This window comes from Lygodium microphyllum, chromosome 11 (genome assembly GCF_053477565.2).
Source record: "Lygodium microphyllum isolate KBCC chromosome 11, Lygodium_microphyllum_v1.1.10, whole genome shotgun sequence".
Classification (NCBI taxonomy): Eukaryota; Viridiplantae; Streptophyta; class Polypodiopsida; order Schizaeales; family Lygodiaceae; genus Lygodium; species Lygodium microphyllum.
Window position 1 is genome coordinate 14,983,114 of NC_141145.1, and position 19,199 is coordinate 15,002,312.

Below are 19,199 nucleotides of genomic sequence, written 5' to 3' on the forward strand. Positions count from 1 at the left end.
GGTTGTGTTAGTGTTTGTATATGTATTGTCTTAATTGTATGTGATGAGTTTGTGTTGATTGCGAATAACTTGTTCGAGAGCTCTTTTCAAAAGATTGCTGGTGGATGAAAAGCCTATGGTGGAAAGCTGAAGAGAACCTCTTATATCCTTTACAAATTTGTTATGGTTTTTAAATGATTAATCAAAAGAGTTAATGAATAATGGAAGTTTTCCTTTAGTAGTATTTTCTCTCAGATACAGGTGATAAGTTGAGGTCATGTTTTGGCAAGATTATTGAAGATTTGACAGAAGATCCAAATTGAGCTCTTTAGTGAACTTATATTCTTCTTTTCCTTAGGTTGCGAGGAGCTTCCTTTCTAAGTGTGGGGATATGTTGAGAGTGGAAAAAGACTGAATTTTTGACTGATTTTTGTTGTTTTTGAGGACTGAATGATTGATTTTTGATGGATTTAGAGTGATGTATGATTTGTTAATGGAAGTATCTGAGAGTGTTTTGGATGATATTGATTATGTTTTAGAAGTTCATGATGATTCTCAGTGGAGATATGAGATTCTATGATGTTCTGATTGGTTCTGTATACCTTCTATATAGCTTCTGTTTTGTTCTGATTGTCTTCTGTATGAAGCATGGATTGATGATTGATGAAGATTGAGATATTTTGAAAGCTTATTGAATAGTTTTTGAGAGTTTGAAATGGTTTGAGTATGATTTATGAGGTTTTGATGACCTTCTGTAACCCTCTATAGAGCCTCTGTCTCTGCTCTGTCTCTGCTCTGTCTCTGTATTGTAACTGTACTGTAGCTGTTCTGGTGCTGTACTGTGACTGTTCTGTAGACCTTATGTAAGTGTTCTGTAGAATGTATGTGTGACTTTGGGAAAGTTTTATAACCTTTGGAAAGGATGAATCTAAGTTCAAAAGAGCTAAAACAAGTGGAAGAAGCTGCTGCTGAAGACTGAAGAGAAGACTAAGTGACAGTGACAGTAGTGAGCTTCAGTATCAAAGGTGAGGAGATGCCTTGGGGCATGTGTCTTCTATATGATCTAGATTCTGCACTTTGCACATATTGCAAATGTATTGTATTAGTTGCTTCAAAAGGGACAGAGGTTCTTTTGGAATGAGAAGTAGGCTAGAGAAATGAGAAATCTAAAGTAGTTATTGCATTCTATTGTGACCCTCAGGAGGGTGGACTATACATGTGGGAGGTCTATTGTGATTATAGTGGACACTAATCCCATTGGGATCGATTGGACCATTGGACAAGATGATGATGAGGGTCACATGTAAGCTATACCATTTAGAGAAAAGTTTTGAATGAGAGACAAAGGAGGTACCCATAGTTTAAAAGAGAGCTTTGGGGAGTTGTGACTAGTCTTAAGTGTGACAAATAATATTTCATTGATGCTTATATTGTGATTGAGACTAATTGTTTGCCTTTATTGGGGATGATCACTAGTTGCTCTAAACCTGACATTACTATGCTTAGATGGATAGCATATAAAAGTACACAAATCCATAATTTAAGTATATTATAGGGAAAGAAAATGCAATTTTTGATATGCTATGTAGGACTAGCTTTAAGCATGAGTAAACACTTATTTTAGATAATGATGTGGATGGGATTTCAGCCCTCTATTGATCACATATGTCATGTTTCTTTAGTTGAGCCATTCTCAAAGGATCTTTACACAAGGGAATGGCTACAAATAGGTCAATACTTGAGTACACCACCTAATAGAGCTAAATGGTTAGATGTAGAGTTCAGAAAGACTAGATGGAAGGCATAGCGGTATTTATTGAGAGATGGATTGCTATGGAAGCATCCTAAGAAGAAAGGTGGGTACCATTGAGAGTAGTTTGTGAGACGGGACTACACAATTGCATGTCATGGAAGAGTTTCATGAGAGACTATGGGCTGGACACAAAGGTGTGTGGGCTACATATGAGGAGATCAAAGAATGTTACTAGTGGAAAGGGATGTACAAGGATATATCTCAATTTGTTGAATCATGCAAGGATTGCCAATTGTATTTGTTAATGTGTCATTGAGAAGATGAGCTACATCTGACTTACCCACTATGTATTCATTATAAGTGGGTGATTAATCGAGTCACTATGCCAATTGGTCTTTGGTAGATGAGATAGATTGTTCTAGCTAGAGAAGGCCTAACCAACTAGTTTGATGGCATGGCATTGAGGAAAAGGCTACTAGTGTTATATGTAAGTTTCTGCTTGAGGAGATCTTTTGCAAATATGGGTATGTTGAGAAGATCACTATAGATTAAGGTGAGTTGAATGCAAATGAAACTAGGGAATTCTTGTCTAGGCATGGTATCAAACTGGTCTTAACTTCTACATATAATCCAAAGGGTAATGGGAAGAATGAAAGGGGTCATCCACCTATACTGAAGGCCTTAGCCAAAGTCTACAGTGGAAAGATCAGGAATTGGTGAAGGATGTTGACTTATGCCAGCCTAAAAGAAGACTAGATGATGTACAGAAAGCAATATAGAGGCTTATGGAAGCTAGGTTGCAAAGTATGGATAGGTTTGATAGCACACATAGGCTATAGCCTAGAATATTGGAAGAGGGACAATTTGAAAGATGGTGAAAATATGGTTTGGGTTATGTAGTGAAGCATGTCTATGACAATGATACTTATGCACTTACAGCACTTGATGGTATAGCCTTAATGGTACCCATTGTGGGTTAGAGAATCAAAGTGTTCAAGAGAAGGGATGAAGAGGCATATGTAGTGAAGAACTTGGGTGAGGAAGAACATAATGGCAAAGAGGATGAAGAAGTGGAAGTGGATGACATGGTAGATGAAGTAGAAGATCTGATGTAGAGGAAGAGGAGATTGAGCTAACTATGGAGCTTAGAGGAGTCCATGATGGGTAGCTATAGCCCATCCTAAGGTTGTGCATGTTTAGAGTGGGTGGATGCCATCACACTATGCATTCACTTGTGAAAAACCTAAGAGGATGACCGCATGACCGGATTTTAGTGATACCATAGTTGGTACCAATTGCAGTGTGTTTTGGTTTTTCACATGTTATTGTGTGTGAATTTTTAACATCCATGTGTTAGAAAATATTAAAAAGATTCCAAGAGGTTCCTTTGCATAGATGATCATGAGCCAATACAAAGCCAAGTCGAAGACCAAAGCTACAAATGTGAACCAAGGTTATTTTAAGTGATTGATGGGATAATAGTGTGAACTATGCTTAGTGTAAGGGGACTTGAACCAGTTCAAGTGTGAAAAGAAATTGATGATAAGCTAAGGCTTAAGCTTAATTGAAACAATGATGGGAAAAAGAAAAAAGGCGTTGATAAGAATAAATAGGCTAGCCCATGATTTGCACTAAAGGGGGGAAATCTGCAAGAAAAAAATCGCTTGTTTGAGGAGGGAGGAGCTGGATCAACTATGTATGGATGATCATCATGATGAGGATTGAGGTTGATTGTGATGATTGAAGAGAGCTTTCATGGCTATTATACCAGTTAGCTATGGATCTTCTTTAGCTACTATGCTCGATAATTGAAGAGCTTGAGAGACTGGCACTATTATTAGGGATGAACATACAACTTGCAACATCAAGGAAGAGAAAAGATAAGCTAAATATTAGAGCAATGATGAGCTTGTTGATTGTGGGACATTCTATGGAGTAGCAAATCACAGGATATGTAGCTAGATGAAAAATACATAATCAATGCTAAGATACTCAATTGACACTAGTTGACATTAGCTAGGGTGGTCAATAGCAAGCCTAAATTGGAGAAACATAATTATGGGTATATCTATTGACAGAGGTCTCAAATCAAAGGAAAATTGTATGTAAGCTTGCCTATTGTTGACTTTATATTTAAGGAGAGATTTGAAGTTGCAATAGAATCTAAATTCGAGTAATTTGATAGGCTTTGGGATGGTACTCTTGTGATGACATCAGGAAAGCTTCCTCTTTTTTATTTTGTATCATCAAAGACTTTGGGAGTTTACATGTATTGTTGTAATAAGGGATTCAGAGATACAAAGAGTAAGTATAAGCATCAACTTAATAGAGCTTTGTTTGAAATAATGTCTTGAAAATAGAGATTTGTATCCATAAGATATTGCTATAATGCATCTCAATATCTATCATAATACATAGGGATTCTTACTTGGAGTCAATTGTAGTCCAACTTTTGTCTCCTTTAGTCTATTTATCCCTTGAAAATTGTGGCTTCACATTGAACCCCACGATAGCGTGAATGTGTGTGGATTCATGAAGAAGGATTGAAATGAGTATTTCAAGACTATTGTGGGTTGATCTGAGCAAGATAACAAGTTGTTTGATACTATTGATTGTTTTAACCAGAAGTTCTACCTTGATTTGGGTGTAATCTATTAATCTTACTTGTCCTGATTAGAGACATATTGTGGAAAAGTTTGAGGTTGTGACTTATTGTTTTGCTATAGGTGAATCAAAATAGGGATTTTGGACTACAGAAATAGTTTTTTAAAAGCTTTAGGAGGACAATGTATTTTGATGTATGTGGGCTATTTTGGATTTGAACTATTTTATACATGTTTGGGGCTTAATATTGGATCGTACATACATTGTTTTGTGCTTGGATTCTTATACAATAATAATTGAATCTTTTGGTCCAAATTAAATTGGGACTTCTTTAAGCCATAGCCTCTATAGTTCTCAATAGGCTCAATATCACATGTTTCTATTACTTCTTGCAACTTTTGAAATTCCATTAGGATGTCTTTCAATTCCATATATAATGTTCCAAAGCCCCTTTGGAACCAATACATGATGCATTGTATAAGCCCATAGTGGATAGTTGGTTCCATCCAACTTGTCCTCAATAACCAACCTATGGAAAATATCATTGTTGCTAGTCATGTCCATGGATTGTACTTGATGCAAAATTTTCATATATCGAGGAAAATATGTACAAAACCAACATGTGCTATGTAGAAAAATACAAAGGTTTTGGGGGTTAAAGATCGTTTGTGCCTAGCCACCTACATTTACTATGTACACTGTGCTTGCATACCTATATGTTGTAGGTGGTGGCAGTTGTGCATTAGTTATTGGGGGTTAAAGGCTACTTGTAACTAGCCACCTATATTTACTATGTACATAGTGCTCGCACACCTGTAAAATGTAGTAGGTGGTAGCTGCCCATCACTATCACTTTATTCTTTATTCTTTCTATGACAATAGAATAAGGGAAGGTAGGTCACACATCGTGATCGTTAGAGTTTCCACATATCGTCTTGCTCTCTCTTGCTTAAACCTCCATAGCTCTTACTTCCTCTTGCTTCCACTTATGCTCTCTCTTGCTCCACCTTTCAAAAGGAGACTATAAGAACTCTTAGCTATAGAATTAAAAGATGTCAAAATTTTTGCACAAAATGACAAAACAACCTACATAGTATTGGTAGTACGACAAATAGACCAAAATAAACCATCGAATTAAAAAAATGATGATGCTAAGCCCTTATAGTCATGCACATAGTATTTGTTGGCTTGAAAATGTTCGTTAAATCTTATTCCAATCTAAGGAAATCAAGTTTAGGGTATTGAAGACTCTACCCAACAAGTTGAAGCTTACTTTGATTCAAATTGTTAGAATAAAGGGTTGTAGGAATGCAAGTATACAAACTAGAGAAGAAGAAGCTTGAGAGAGCACAATTCAAATTGTATTGAGAGGGATCAATAGAGAGGATTTACAAGGCTAAGTATGCTCTAAAGGGAATAGGCATATGTACAATGCTGGGGAAAGAACTTTCTATGGAGAAAAAAAAAGTGCATGGGCAATCTCCTTAGTGTGTGCACACGCATCACTACTAAAATATGGCAATAAGAAACTCCTGAGATGCTTCTTTTAGAGCTTTAGACCAATGGGAAGATGGCATTGCATATCATTGAAATTGATAGCCATCCTAAGGAAAGGGGCTTGGGCTTGAAAAACTCAGCTTCAAAGCTCAATGGTTGACCTTCAAATTGCTTCTGTTTGCAAGGGGACATGAACCATGGGCTATCATGGTAAGACATCAGAATAGCTAGACGAGGGTACCAAGGGGCAATCGACTAATCCTTACATGGGAAGTCAAGACAATTGCCACTAGGGTAAAGGTGAAGCTCTTAGGATTTGCCATTGTACTAGTGCTATTGAGTCACCGTAGATAGGTGATCACTCATCTCCAATGGAGACCTCAAGAAAGTCAGAGAGGAGGTAAGGCACTATAACAGTGCATTTGTGCCTTTCCTCAGGCTTATGTTGAGGACTTCACCTAGCACCTTGTGAACCAATGCTATCTAAGAAAGTTGCTAGCAAAGCATTAGTTAGATAGATAGATTTCAAAGACATTGAGAAAATCATGGTACTTGATGATAAAGCTAATATGCTATAGAAAAAGAGAGAGGGCTGGCCACCAAAGTCAAAGGTAGGCCTAGATGACCTTTGGTGATATATAGTGAATCACAAAGGAAAGTTGGCCATCAAAATGGAGAAATGAAAAAACTTCTAAAGAAGACATTGGTCATGTAGCAGCCCAAGTCAGAGATGCCTAGAAGAATACCTATCGCATATTGCAACGTATATGTGGAAGAGGAGAATTGTGTGTGTATGGAAGGCCACATCTAGCAAGCACATGAACTTGATGTTATAAGAAGGGTGGGGGCCAAACAACTAAACACCGAGGACAAGATAGCCAAAATCAAGAAGGTTAATGAATGATGCTCCATGTGTATGTTGCACAACAACACAAGTACACATTTGCTTTGGCATTGCAAGGAAGCTAGCAGACTTTGAGAAAGAATAAAGAGAATGGGTCCCCCAGGCATGCTTCAATGCAAATATCAAGATGCACATGGCCCTCTTTGGGGAAATGGGTGCCCTAGATGAAGAAACCTTGGGACTTTAGAACATAGTAAGAGTTGTTGTACTCAAGAGTCTATGTTCCTATAGAAATAATGTCTAATGAGAAAAGAAAGTAGAGTTGCCTTGGATGCTATGATCAAACAATGTAAAGTAGAGGTTTTATCTATTCTCAAGATACTGAGGAAGAGAATACTTATAGTATTCAAAGTTGCCATCAAGCACTTAACTAAGTGTTGAGCAAGGTTTTAGCTTTGCTAGCTCATCTATCTTTTAGATGCAGTACATATCTTCTTCTTTTTTGCAGTAATACGGTATATATTAAAAGAAAAAATTAGTGACTAGATACTAGATGTACATATCTTACTAATATGATTACACTTTCACATTTAAAAGAAACACATTACAAGATGTATACATCATATGCGAATAAATAAAACTTAGGTGATGATGCATTTGATTTTTAAAGCTCAGGCGATCATGCATTTTTGCTATGAGTATGAAGAAGATTGGTATAAGGCACACTCCAATTAGTTACTTTGTATAAATTGAAGAATCATTAAATTTATAAATGGAAGGCAATGTGCACATCATGTCTATACATGTTTCCCAATACTTGATAGTTTTTTATGAGCAAAGCTTATGTGGTAATGCATTTAACACTTTAAGCTTAGGTAATGATGCATTTGACATTTCCACATTTAGGGAGAATAATTTGAGTGTTCCCTAGGATCTTCCATTTGCGTAGAACATATTAATACATGATATCACATGCAATTGTTTTGGTCCATTTGTTTGAGGTGATTTTGAAGATTGCTCTTTTGGGGGTTTGGCATTATTTATAGAGGCAATTTGAAGATTAGTTTGAGGTGATTTAGAAGATTTCTATTTTGAGGATTTGGCATTGTTTGTAGAGGTGATTTGAATCTCTCTCTCTCTCTCTCTCTCTCTCTCTCTCTTTGTGGTGGGATTGGTGTGTTGGAAGAAGATATGAATTGAATATACTCCCTTGCAACATCCATAGGTACATGGAGTGAATTGGCATTTGAAAAGCTCATTACACCTTACTTGATTTAAATGTGAATTGAATTAGGACTTTGGAGAGGCAGCATTTTGATTTGGAAGGTCTTGGAGAGAAACTATTTTGATTTGGATACAAATAGAGAATAATCGGACAATTTGGCGTTTTTGGAGGTTAAGTTTAGCCGAGGAGGCTTTGCCTGCATATGGGGCAAGAGGAGTGGGCCAAAAGCCATGTGTCGATGCAGTCGACGTGGAAGCCATGTAGGCAGGAAGGGAGGAGGCGGAGCTTCTCGCCCTCGGAGAACTGGGCGAGGCAGATGGGGCAGTCGGGGGAGGCGAAGGTGTAAGGGGCTGACGCGGCGACGGAGGGGGGGTCTGAGGCGGCGGCTGGAGGGGCGGGGAGGCGATTGAAGGTGAAGGTGGGGAAGGACTGGAGGACACGGTGCTTGAGGCCGGCGGCGGCGGGGGCGGTGGTCGAGGCGGAGACGGCGCCGGCCTCCGTGAGGCGCAGGGGCGCGGGCTCGACTCCCGCCGCCCGCAGGATGCACTTGATCACGGGGATCAGCGCCAGGGTGAAGATGATGAAGAAGAGCAGCGTCCCCACGATCACCACGGCCTTCTGGTTCCACATGGCCTCGTTCTGATCCACTGCAGTGGCGCCACCCGGCTGGGATCCCTCCGCCGCCACGCTGTAAGCCAACCTTCTGCCGTACTCCGTCACCACCATCATCATCACCGGGGCAGCAGGAGGAGGAGAAGGACGAGAGCTGTCCATATATATATATTATATATATGGACCACAAAGAAGACAGAGAGAGAGAGAGAGAGAGAGAGAGAGAGAGAGAGAGAGAGAGACCGTGTGATGGCAATGCCGCCACCCCGCCTTCCTCTTCATCACATCCGCCATCCCCAAGAATCTTTTGGCTCGAGCATCGCTTCGCGCGCTCACATTGGCATAATTCTCTCTCTCCTTTCTCTTCTTGGTCCCTAAGCCTCGCTTCTCAAAAGATTTAGGATAGATCCTAGCCTAGAATCTCCCCCCATGGGCCTCACTCCTTAAGCCGTCTTCTCAAGGCCATAGGTTGATATATATTAGAATCTCTCTCTCTCTCTCGCTTGCTTCTCAAAGCCTTAGGAAGTCTTTAGGAATCTAGGACTTTCTTATTATGGGCCATCAAATTTATAACTATTTGGATAATCTTTTGCTAGAAAATATTTGGCCTCTTAAAGCATATAGTACCTCTTGAACTTTAGGACCTCAAGCTCAATTCCAAACTATCTAACATCATGTTTTAACATAAAACATTTGGAATCTTTCCACCCTTCCCAAACATGTAGACTTCAATCAAAAGTCAAAAGCTACACAAAAGTAAATTAATCAACCACCTCTAAATGATAATGCAAAAGACCTCAATTTTAGGGTTGCTAGATTGTTGCAACCATGCTTTGTGTTCAAGAATATCCGCTTCCCGAAGTTGTTCTTTTTCTCTACTTCATAAACTTGTATATAAAGCAAGCTAATAATATTAACGAATATGTTATGTAATTTTGATATTCCAGCAAAATAAATGAGCAATAGAAAAATGGCATTTGATATGCAATATTCTCAATGCAATGCTCTTGCGGACCATAGTCCACCATAGAGATGCTCTATCGACTAAATGGTTAGTGACACATTTAATTTTGTCTTTCTCAGCATATGTCTCTTCATGAAAGTAATCATCAAACTGACTGATAAATGCAAGTACAGTCTTTCCATCTCGAGATCCATTGAAAGTACGGAATTTGAAGTTTCTTTTACTTATCTTTGTTTCTTTGCGGATGGATTGGGCTTCAAGTGTCGCATCGATGGTACGTCATATAAGATCTTCGGGTTGCGGTCCATCTTTGCCAGTGGTAGTTCGTTGTAGATTGGCCAATTGAACTTGCAAAGCTTGTCGCGCTCTTCGTTCTTCATCAAGCTGCATCATAATCAAATCCAACTTTTGCTCCATCGTTGGTTCAGGTAAATCACCTTCAGCCATAAAATCGTCCATGTTTGGATCGGTCATCCTGTAAAATTCAAAAGACCTCACACTCTCGAAATCTTATTAGCGGGATTAGCGTAGCTCAAAGGTGGGTATACAAGGCTTATATATTTTTGTTTGGCTTTTATGATCTTTTTCCTTTGCGATTGCGGTGTTCGTTGTCTTCGTAGAAACTGCGTACGAACTGCGTATGAACTTCTGCGTTTGTTGAAACTGGTTCAACAAGTTTGCAAATAGTAACAGGGTCTACCAGAGAGCAATAAACGGTTTTTGTGCTTCTGCGTATGAACAGCCTTTATGGGAGTGGTTGAATAAGTCAGTAATGACCTCTGTGACTTAAGTAACTTGCAGGAGTAAGGAAACTTGGAGGACTTGGTAGACTTAGTAGTTTAAAGCTTATGTGATTAAGCTTGGAGAATCTGAACTGTCAACGAATTCGATTTTAGGAGGAGGGGGGGTGTTTTTCGCCGCTGATTCTGACGTCAAGATGCCGCGTTACTGATTCGAAAAATTGGGGCTTTAAGCTTTCTTATTAAGCTTATTACTAAGCTTACTAAGCTTTTAAAGCTTTGAAGGTTTTAAGCTATGGAGTCTTATCTCTGTTTGAAGACGACTTGATGTAGGAGATATCCACGTGGTCCTCCACCTCCTCAGGCCGGTCCTTCGCGATCAGAGGCTGCAGATAGGGGTTCTTGACCGCCAGGAACACATCGGTATCGACCGTTCACGATGAAACTAACTGTAGAGCTTGATCATTCCAGGAGCTCTGCCTTTGTGCAAGATGGTAAGCGATTGGAAGCTCTCAATCTCAGCTTCACTCTGATACCACTGGTGCACAAATCGGATGCCGTAAGCGCGTGTAGTGAGCGTCAGAAGGTCCCCAAGAACAAAAGAACTCTACTTTTTGCACACAAATCAATGTAGAAAGCATGCACGACATGAACAAGAGACCAATTGGGTGCAATCTCCCCCCATGCCTTGTATGAGCCCTCCACAAAGCATGGATTTCATATATTAATCATCTTCAAGCTCAAATAATAGCCCAAATTACAAAATATCATGCTTTAGCTTTTGAGTTTGCTTTTGTGCCAAATAGAATTAAAGCTAATGGGCGCCCAAGAAGTCAGGCGTACCCAAATACAATGTCCAAATACAAATATCTAAATCGTGCGCCCATGCGCATACAAAAATAATAAATAAGTATCAAGCACCTTGATAAATAAGCGCGACAAAATATAGGCGCCATGCCTAAAGTATGCGCCCATCAAAATATTGACAATAAATTTGAACACATGCTATCCTCCAATGCTTTCCACTGCCACCACTGCTATCTCTACACATCAACTAAAGCATTCACAATCGTTAGTAAAATAATACAATTAAATCGACAAAAGTGAATACCTAGCAGTCTTTAGCTACATAAATAAATTGGTTAGAAATCAATCCTAACCTTAATTTATCACGAGTGCGCACTCTAAACTCATAAACATTTATTAATTAAATATGTATTTTGCGGAATCACCCGCTATGGAATCACCCATATACACATAAAATTAACAAAACACCCGAAAAGATAGGCGTCCCCATCGACTTCTCGCACAAAGAATCCACTTTGTGTATGAGCCTCGGTAATAAAAGTTTACGGAATCCATGGTAAAACCTCACGAAATCCACCGTGGCACGGAATCCACCGTGTAATATGCCTCCTGGCATCACATTTCTTGTTGGACTGGCAACTTTCATTTCCTTGAGCTTTAGGAATTTGGAAAGAAGAGAAGGTGGACATTGATGTCTTTAACATTAGGAGGCCATGGCGTTAACATATGTTTAGAGAGGCCTTTTCATTGAGTAGCCATATTGTCACTCACACTCTCAAAACACACATACACACAGAGTTTCATGGCATGTATTTAGAGTATGTTTCTATATGCATTTGAATAAAGAAAGGAATGCATTTGCTAGAAAGACCTAGAGTTGACATGTGCCCCCTTTTCCCAAAGCTTTTAATAATAATAGTAAGAGATTCTAACAAAATTTCATGACTTGTTAGAAAATATTAAAGACCTTATAATAAACTCACACACATTGATCTCCTATTTTGGAAGAAAAAATAAATCTTATATAAATGCATTTTTTCTTATAATGTCTTCATTACTCAATATACAATAGTAAACAATGTGTATACACATTCCACTTAAATAAAACAATGTGCATTTTCCAAAACAAGTTAGTTTACGTGTAAAAATTATGGAAAAAGTTGTTTTTGTTGATGGAATGTGAATATTTGCCACATTCGCTTATATGCACATTGTTAAATACAAGTGTATTTAGAAAAATATAACCCCTCATAATTATTAAATGTGACAAAATTCACATATTCAAAATCAGACCATTAGACATTACACATGATAAAATTTATTGGCATAGATATGTTTATCTCAAAAAATGATTCTCTATAATTTTACAAGAATTTTACAATACCTAAATCCAATATCAGGTGAGTACTAGAGGGGTTACCTGTAATATACATTATTAAAGCACTCTTTAAATAAAAGATAAGGGAGAATGAGAAAATAAATTTTGGAAGGTAAATGAAAAAGTTAATTTAATTTTTCACAAAAATAAGAAGGCTAAAAACAATCCAAAAAAAGAGGCATACTTCTAGGAATGCATGCTTAGCTAATATGCTTTAAAAAAAGAACTTCCGAAAAGAGAAAGGGAAAGCTAAAAGCATGTTGGGCTCCACTTCTCCCCTCTTCTCTATAAACATTCCCCTTTAGTCAAAAAACCATAAATTCTCTTCCTTTCAAATCACATCGAGCCCTTGGAGCACCTTGATCTTCTCAATATGAGGATTCCAAATCTAGTAACCGTTCTTGGTGAATCACATATTGTATAGATCATAATTTTCAAAGCATCTCAAGAATATGGCACCCTCATGTTGATCTCTCTTTTTTCATGCTTCGAAACGTCAAATTTTACATTATTCAAAGTCTTTTACATTGTATCAAGCCTCGAATGCCTCTAGAAGGATTGATAGTAGAAGACACATCAGCTATTACATGTGGTTTTAGAGCAAAATTTTATTTGAGGTATAAGGTTTGACAAATGTAAAATTTTGAGAATTGAGACATAATTATCTTATTTTTAACTTATTAAAATAATTGAATATGCATTCAATTTGCTTGACAAACCTTAGTCCAAGTCACTTTCAAGAGGTTTGATTGAGAAAGTGATATTGATGTGACTTCTTGTGAGGAAGGGATCTCCTAGATTAAGGGGAGAAAAGTGATTGACTAATTGACAATAGGTTGGTAGAGTAAATCCAAGTGTTTGTATCAAGAGGGTTTTGAATAACTAAATTAGTTATTGAGTTTGATGCATGGTGTCTTGAAAATATAAGACAAAATATTTTTATGACCTTAGGGACATTCGAATCTTACCATAGCTAAACTCTAAGAGAATAAATTTCTTCTCAAGCAAATAAAAGCTTTAGAGTTCAATTTTAGAGTTCAATGGTGAGGGTATCAAAGTCAAGGAAGATGTGGAAATTTAGATTTATATCATGGATGATTAATTTCTCAGCTACCACAACCAATTAAGTAAATTGATTTATGGTAGCATGTTTACATCTGATTGATGAAGGCAAATTGTGATGGAAATAGTGGTGCCTTGATAATGTGGTGTCACACATCGATTACAGCTTTTTTTTATCAGTATTTGGAAGGTTCTTTGTTTACTATACCCTACGAACAACAAGCTTATAGGATGAAAGCTTAAGTATTACATGCCTTCAGGTACTTTCGAGATGCTACATAAATCTGTTGATCCTTGGCATTGATTATTATGCATGGATATACTTATGTTGAGCTCTAAGCCTTGGTTTTATGCTCCATTGGACATATACTTGTTGTGGTTATTTTCTTTCATGGTTTTGCATTTATAGGTTTGAAGGATTGTTGTTGCATGTATATGCTTTCAGATGTATTGATTTATGTCTTTCGACACCTGGATGTTATGAGACACATGTATTAAGCTTTGCTTTGCTCTTGGATATTCTAGTTTTTCTTTTGTGAGAGCACCTTGATATTTTCTCATTACAAAGCTTGGTTTATTTGAGACAATGGGAGTCTCTTACTTATACAAGTATGCTCAATTGGCTTTGGTATACATTGTCTTGTAGATATTGATGATTGTGGGCTGATTTAGCTTTGGTTTGTACATGTGGTACTTCCTCCTATCAAAGGGTTTGTTAGTTTTGGATACATGCTACTCTCTTGTTTGGGATTGCATCTATGTTCTTGTCATCTTTGGATCTCTGATTGTTGAGATTCAAGCTCAGTATCTACACTGAGATAGTTGTACAGTAGTAGCTAGCTATCACTATCTTGTGTGCCATGATAATGAGTCAGTTAGACTTAATTCTCAGGTTAGAGGTATCTGATCAGTTAGTGACCTATTTTCATACAATACATGTGTGACTTTGACTTAGTATCTTTTGAGTATTACACAATGAATGAATAATGGAAGAAGAGAGAGTACACTGCTTTCTGTTCATGAATCCCATCCTTGTTTGCATCTTCCCCTCTCTTTGAACATGGTATTAAGCTTGGCTTTGTGGGAGAGCTGGGGTTGTGGAGCTAGACTTGACCTTTAGTATGTGAACCTTCAGTTTGTGAGAAACCCTACAATAGTTCTTTTTTTTGCAGAAGCCATATCTTTCTATAGAAATGAATTTTGGAGGAATAGCTTGCTATCCTTGACCATTTTTACATGATCTACAACTTTGCATATTGAAGTTTTTTCAAATTTTGCACAGATTTTGAGATATTTGACATAGACCTATGTAGACTGGTTGTTTATTGCAATGGACAACACTCATGCAGCGTGGATGATGCTTGGTAGTTCTTGGATGCTATCTAAGATGTTATAAGCATTGAATGCTCAAATCTAGACTAATTTATAGGTTAATAAACATGTTATTGACTGGTTACAATCTATGCAATGTCTTTTCTTCATGCTTACTTGGTGTATATGCAATCAATGATGCTCGATTGAACTTGTATCAACTCCCACATGTTGTGGAAAGAATCTAAGATGTATTGAGGGGTTGTTGACTTGAAAAATACTCTAGTTATTATACAATTCTTTTCTACTAGTTATAATAGGTTGCTTGCATATCATAAATGGTGAAAGAGTTTCAATGTACGTTAGCATTGAGTTGATGCATCCCGTGATGTCGTCATGAACATAGTTGATGCTACAATTGTGTGGTGATGTTATGTGACATTTGTGAGAAAATTTGAGCTTGGTTTATACTTAGTTTGGCTGTGTTTTCATTGTTGTAATACAATTTATAACAGCCTACATACATTTGGATAGGGATCCCATAAAGCGGTTTGCTACCACAATTGAGTACTTCAATTGAATGTATTGACTCTATAGAGGTCATGCAAATGCATGAGGATATTTGAGGGATGTTTTTAATTGCATATTTAAATTGGAACTATTTTTGAGCAGTTAATGATATTTGCAACTACAACTTCAAATAGTGACAAGTTTTTGAAGATTGTCTAATGGCACTGTGGTTGCCTAATTGAACAATACTGCATTGCCTTAAACTACTGAGTATTTCATTATGGCTAATGTAATAGGAGCTGATAATATGACTTAGATTGTGGGGGAAAAACTCAATAATAAGAACTTTGCTCTATGGAATTTCAGAATGCAAAACTTCCTCATTGGAAGAAGTTATTGGGATTGATGAAAGGGATGCAAGAGACGCGAGAGAGAAGAGCACACACAATGTAGGTGCTCTCAAAACTTATTGCACTTTCATATATATATATGAATAAAGAATATTGGCGATCACTATACACAAGTAGGCCCAAGGGTCTTTTACCCCAACAACCTCCCACTAAAAGGCCAATGGGCCAGGGAGTGAAAAAACAAAACAAAAGAAAAGATATAGGGTGAGGAATCATGACATCTCACCCAATGCCCAATCCGAAAGCGAGCTATGCAATAACTGGCAGGAACCTCCTCACAAGAAGAGTCAAGCATCCTTGAGTCCATGACATCCAGGAGATAAGCGATCCCATAGCTCTAGACAATAGTCAATCCATGACTACTTCCCATGAAGCAAGCAACACAACTCATAAGTGCACGATTGTAAAGCATTAGAGTGGCGCATAGCATTAGCGCATCACATAAAAGATAGTAGAGAGCATACAGACTCTCCAAGGTCAATCATTGAAAGAAGGCCAGCATTTGGGACATAAGTCAAACAGGGTCTCAAGATAGTATGCAGTCTCAACAAAGCAGAAGACTGACATATAGGTATAGAATTAGCCATAAAGCACACTGAATGTGCATCAAGAGGCCTGAGAGGTGTCAGCGTCTCATAAAAGACAACATGACGGCTGCGTAGAACCTGCTAGGCATCTAAATCCCAAAACTTGTAAGCCGTAAAGTCACCATCTCCATAACCAAGGAGTATGCATTTGAGTGGCATAGGCTCATGTGGCATACTGACACAGATGCCTGGTAGCCAAACATCCTCAAGTGATCATAGGAGGGTCTCATGCCACTCCATGCCTCATGCGGAGTAATAACATCCAAAGAGAAACACGATGTCCGATTAACCAAGTAGATTTCCGTCATAAGGACTGTTGAGATATCGAGCTCCACTCGTGATACGCCAGGGTGACCGTTGTGTATTTATGTCACCGACTTGTCAGTTGCAGACGCGGTTGGTACACCGCCCATGAATAATAGCTACATGATAGCTATCCTTATCTACTCTAGTTCGTGGCTCAGTTAGTATGCCATCTTAGTTAGTTGAGTTTGGTTTGAGACCCATATATAGGGTTCTTCTATTTCTTTGTATGAGAGTTCTTTTGGCTTACACAACTAAGAAGAGGAAAACTGTTTTCAGCCTCCACCCTTGTGTGTCTTCCCCCATTGTGCAAGCAAGAAAGCTACAAGTGAGACTCCTTCCTTCTCTCCCACAATCTTGACATGGTATCAGAGCCTTGTTCGTGGTAAGGAGCTCAAGAAAGCAAGCCAAGCTCGCGGTATTCTGGTAAGAGGAGCAGTGTTGCTTTCATTTTCTGTTTTGGGAGCAGATCTCTGCAGGTAGCACAGCCGAAAATTGCAGGAGTGCATTGTCTCAGGTTGAGACACCCTTCGCGGTGAAGCAAAAGGGCAGTATATGCTGTTTTTTTAATTTGAGGCCATTTCGGGGCCTGTTTTGGAGGCGGAAGTTTTCTGCACGCACTCAGAAAAAAGCCCAGTTTTATGCTGTGCAGCCACTGTTTTACAGGTCGGTGAAAAGTTACTGTAGAAATTGCATCGTATGCTTATGTGCAGAGACATTGGGAGTTACAGAATCATCCTTGGTTCCTGTTTATGCAAAATCGTCACTAGGAAGTGACTGTGTGGTCAAATACCACTTTCGCCAGTTTTGCAGATTTGCCCTTGTGAGGCTGAAGCTGTGTTCTTTGAAGTGACAGAACTTTTTGCAGTATTCTGTAATGGCGTCTGATTCTCTCTCACAGATTGTCACTGAAAAGCTTGACAAGAACAACTTCCAAGCATGGAAGTTTAGAATGACGAATTTCCTTATGGGAAAAGGATATTGGGAGTTTGTTGCAGGAAATGAAGAAGAACCAGTTCTTCCTGATGTTCCCAATCAACAGCAGATGCAGGCATTCAAAGCATGGCATGAGAGAGCCAGGAAAGTTATGTACTGGCTGTCTATCAGTATTTCAGACTCTATGATTGTGCATATTCAGGATGCAAGTATGCCAAAGGAGGCATGGGATACTTTGTCAAAAATGTATAGCACAAATACGCAAGCCAGGAAAATGCAGCTCAAGCAAGAGTTGCATAATGTGCAAAGAGAAAATATGAGCATCAATGACTACCACATGAAGGTGAAGAAGATTGCAGATGCACTTGCTTCCATTGGGTCGCCAGTGGAAGATGATGATTTAGTTTCCGTGACCTTGAATGGTCTAGGAAAGGATTATGCACAGTTTCGAACATCCATTTCCGTTCGTGAAAGATTTCCTGACTTTGAGGAGTTGATTGCTCTTCTAATTTCTGAGGAGCAGAGAAATGGTGGTGCATCTTCTTCAGGAGGAACTTCAAAAGAAGCTGTCTTCTACTCAAATGCTGGAAGAGGTAGAGGCAGAGGTAGAGGAGGCCGATTTGGAGGCCGTGGTAGAAATCAGAATATGCAGCAAACTCAAGAAAATCAGTCCTATGGAGGAGGACGTGGTAACTCTAGAGGCAGGGGAGCCAAAGAGGTCGTGGTGGATGGCAAAGAGGCCAAAATGCAAACAGTAATGTTGAATGCTACTACTGTGGTAAAATGGGTCATATGGCTAAAGACTGCTATAAAAAGCAGAATGACATCATGAATGGAAAACTGCAACAAGGGAATTATGCATCTTCTAGTAGACAGGGTGATGACAGAAATGAGCATTTGTTTATGGTGCAGCACATGAACAATTCTGTGACAAGTGCAGAAGAAAGCAATGATGTATGGTATGTTGACTCAGGTGCATCAAACCACATGACAGGTCATGCAGAATGGATGGAGGATGCAAGGAAAATGGAAAAACCAGGATTTGTGGAGACTGGTGATGATACTGCACATCCTATTGTGCAGATTGGAAAAATTCCTTTGTCTATGCAGGATGGGAAAAAGAAATACCTGTCCGATGTATTTCATGTCCCGAATATCACCAAGAATCTGGTTTCTGTTGGTCAAATGGTTGAGCAGGGCTTGCAGGTCAGATTTAATCCTCATGGATGCTTTGTTGAGGATATGAAAAATAAAGGTCGCTTGATAGCAAAAGGAAAGAAGAAGGGCAGAATGTTTACATTGGATGCAGACATGTCTGAATTGAGTGCAGCAATGTTTGCACATGGGACCGGTGTAGTTGCAGATATTGATATCTGGCATAAACGCATTGGTCATGTTAATGTACAGCGACTTAAATCAATGCAGGCCCAAAATATTGTTGCAGGTTTGCCAAAATTCAAGGTTGCAGAAATGCATAAGGTATGTGAAGCCTGTCAGTTTGGAAAACAAGCAAGGAAACCATTTCCTAGACATGTTCAAGAGAGTAAGAAGCCATTGGAATTAATCCACTCTGATGTGTGGACAACTAAAGCTGCATCTCTTAGAGGCTGTCATTATTTTGTCACCTTTATTGATGACTATAGCAGAAAAGTTTGGGTGTATTTTATGAAAAAGAAA

General features: G+C 38.6%; 1 protein-coding gene across 1 annotated transcript; it reads right to left on the reverse strand.

Annotated features, from left to right (window-relative positions):
• Positions 1-7,474: 7,474 nt before the first annotated feature.
• LOC148028561 (RING-H2 finger protein ATL80-like) lies at positions 7,475-8,734 on the reverse strand. Its single transcript, XM_087688574.1, has one exon. The coding sequence runs from the start codon at positions 8,674-8,676 to the stop codon at positions 8,080-8,082; it is 597 nt and encodes a 198-aa protein (XP_087544700.1). The 5' UTR covers positions 8,677-8,734; the 3' UTR covers positions 7,475-8,079.
• Between the last annotated feature and the right edge of the window lie 10,465 nt (positions 8,735-19,199).

Excerpts from the sequence above, each read along its gene's own strand:
- LOC148028561 (XM_087688574.1), bottom strand. The coding sequence starts at position 8,676 with ATGGACAGCTCTCGTCCTTCTCCTCCTCCTGCTGCCCCGGTGATGATG.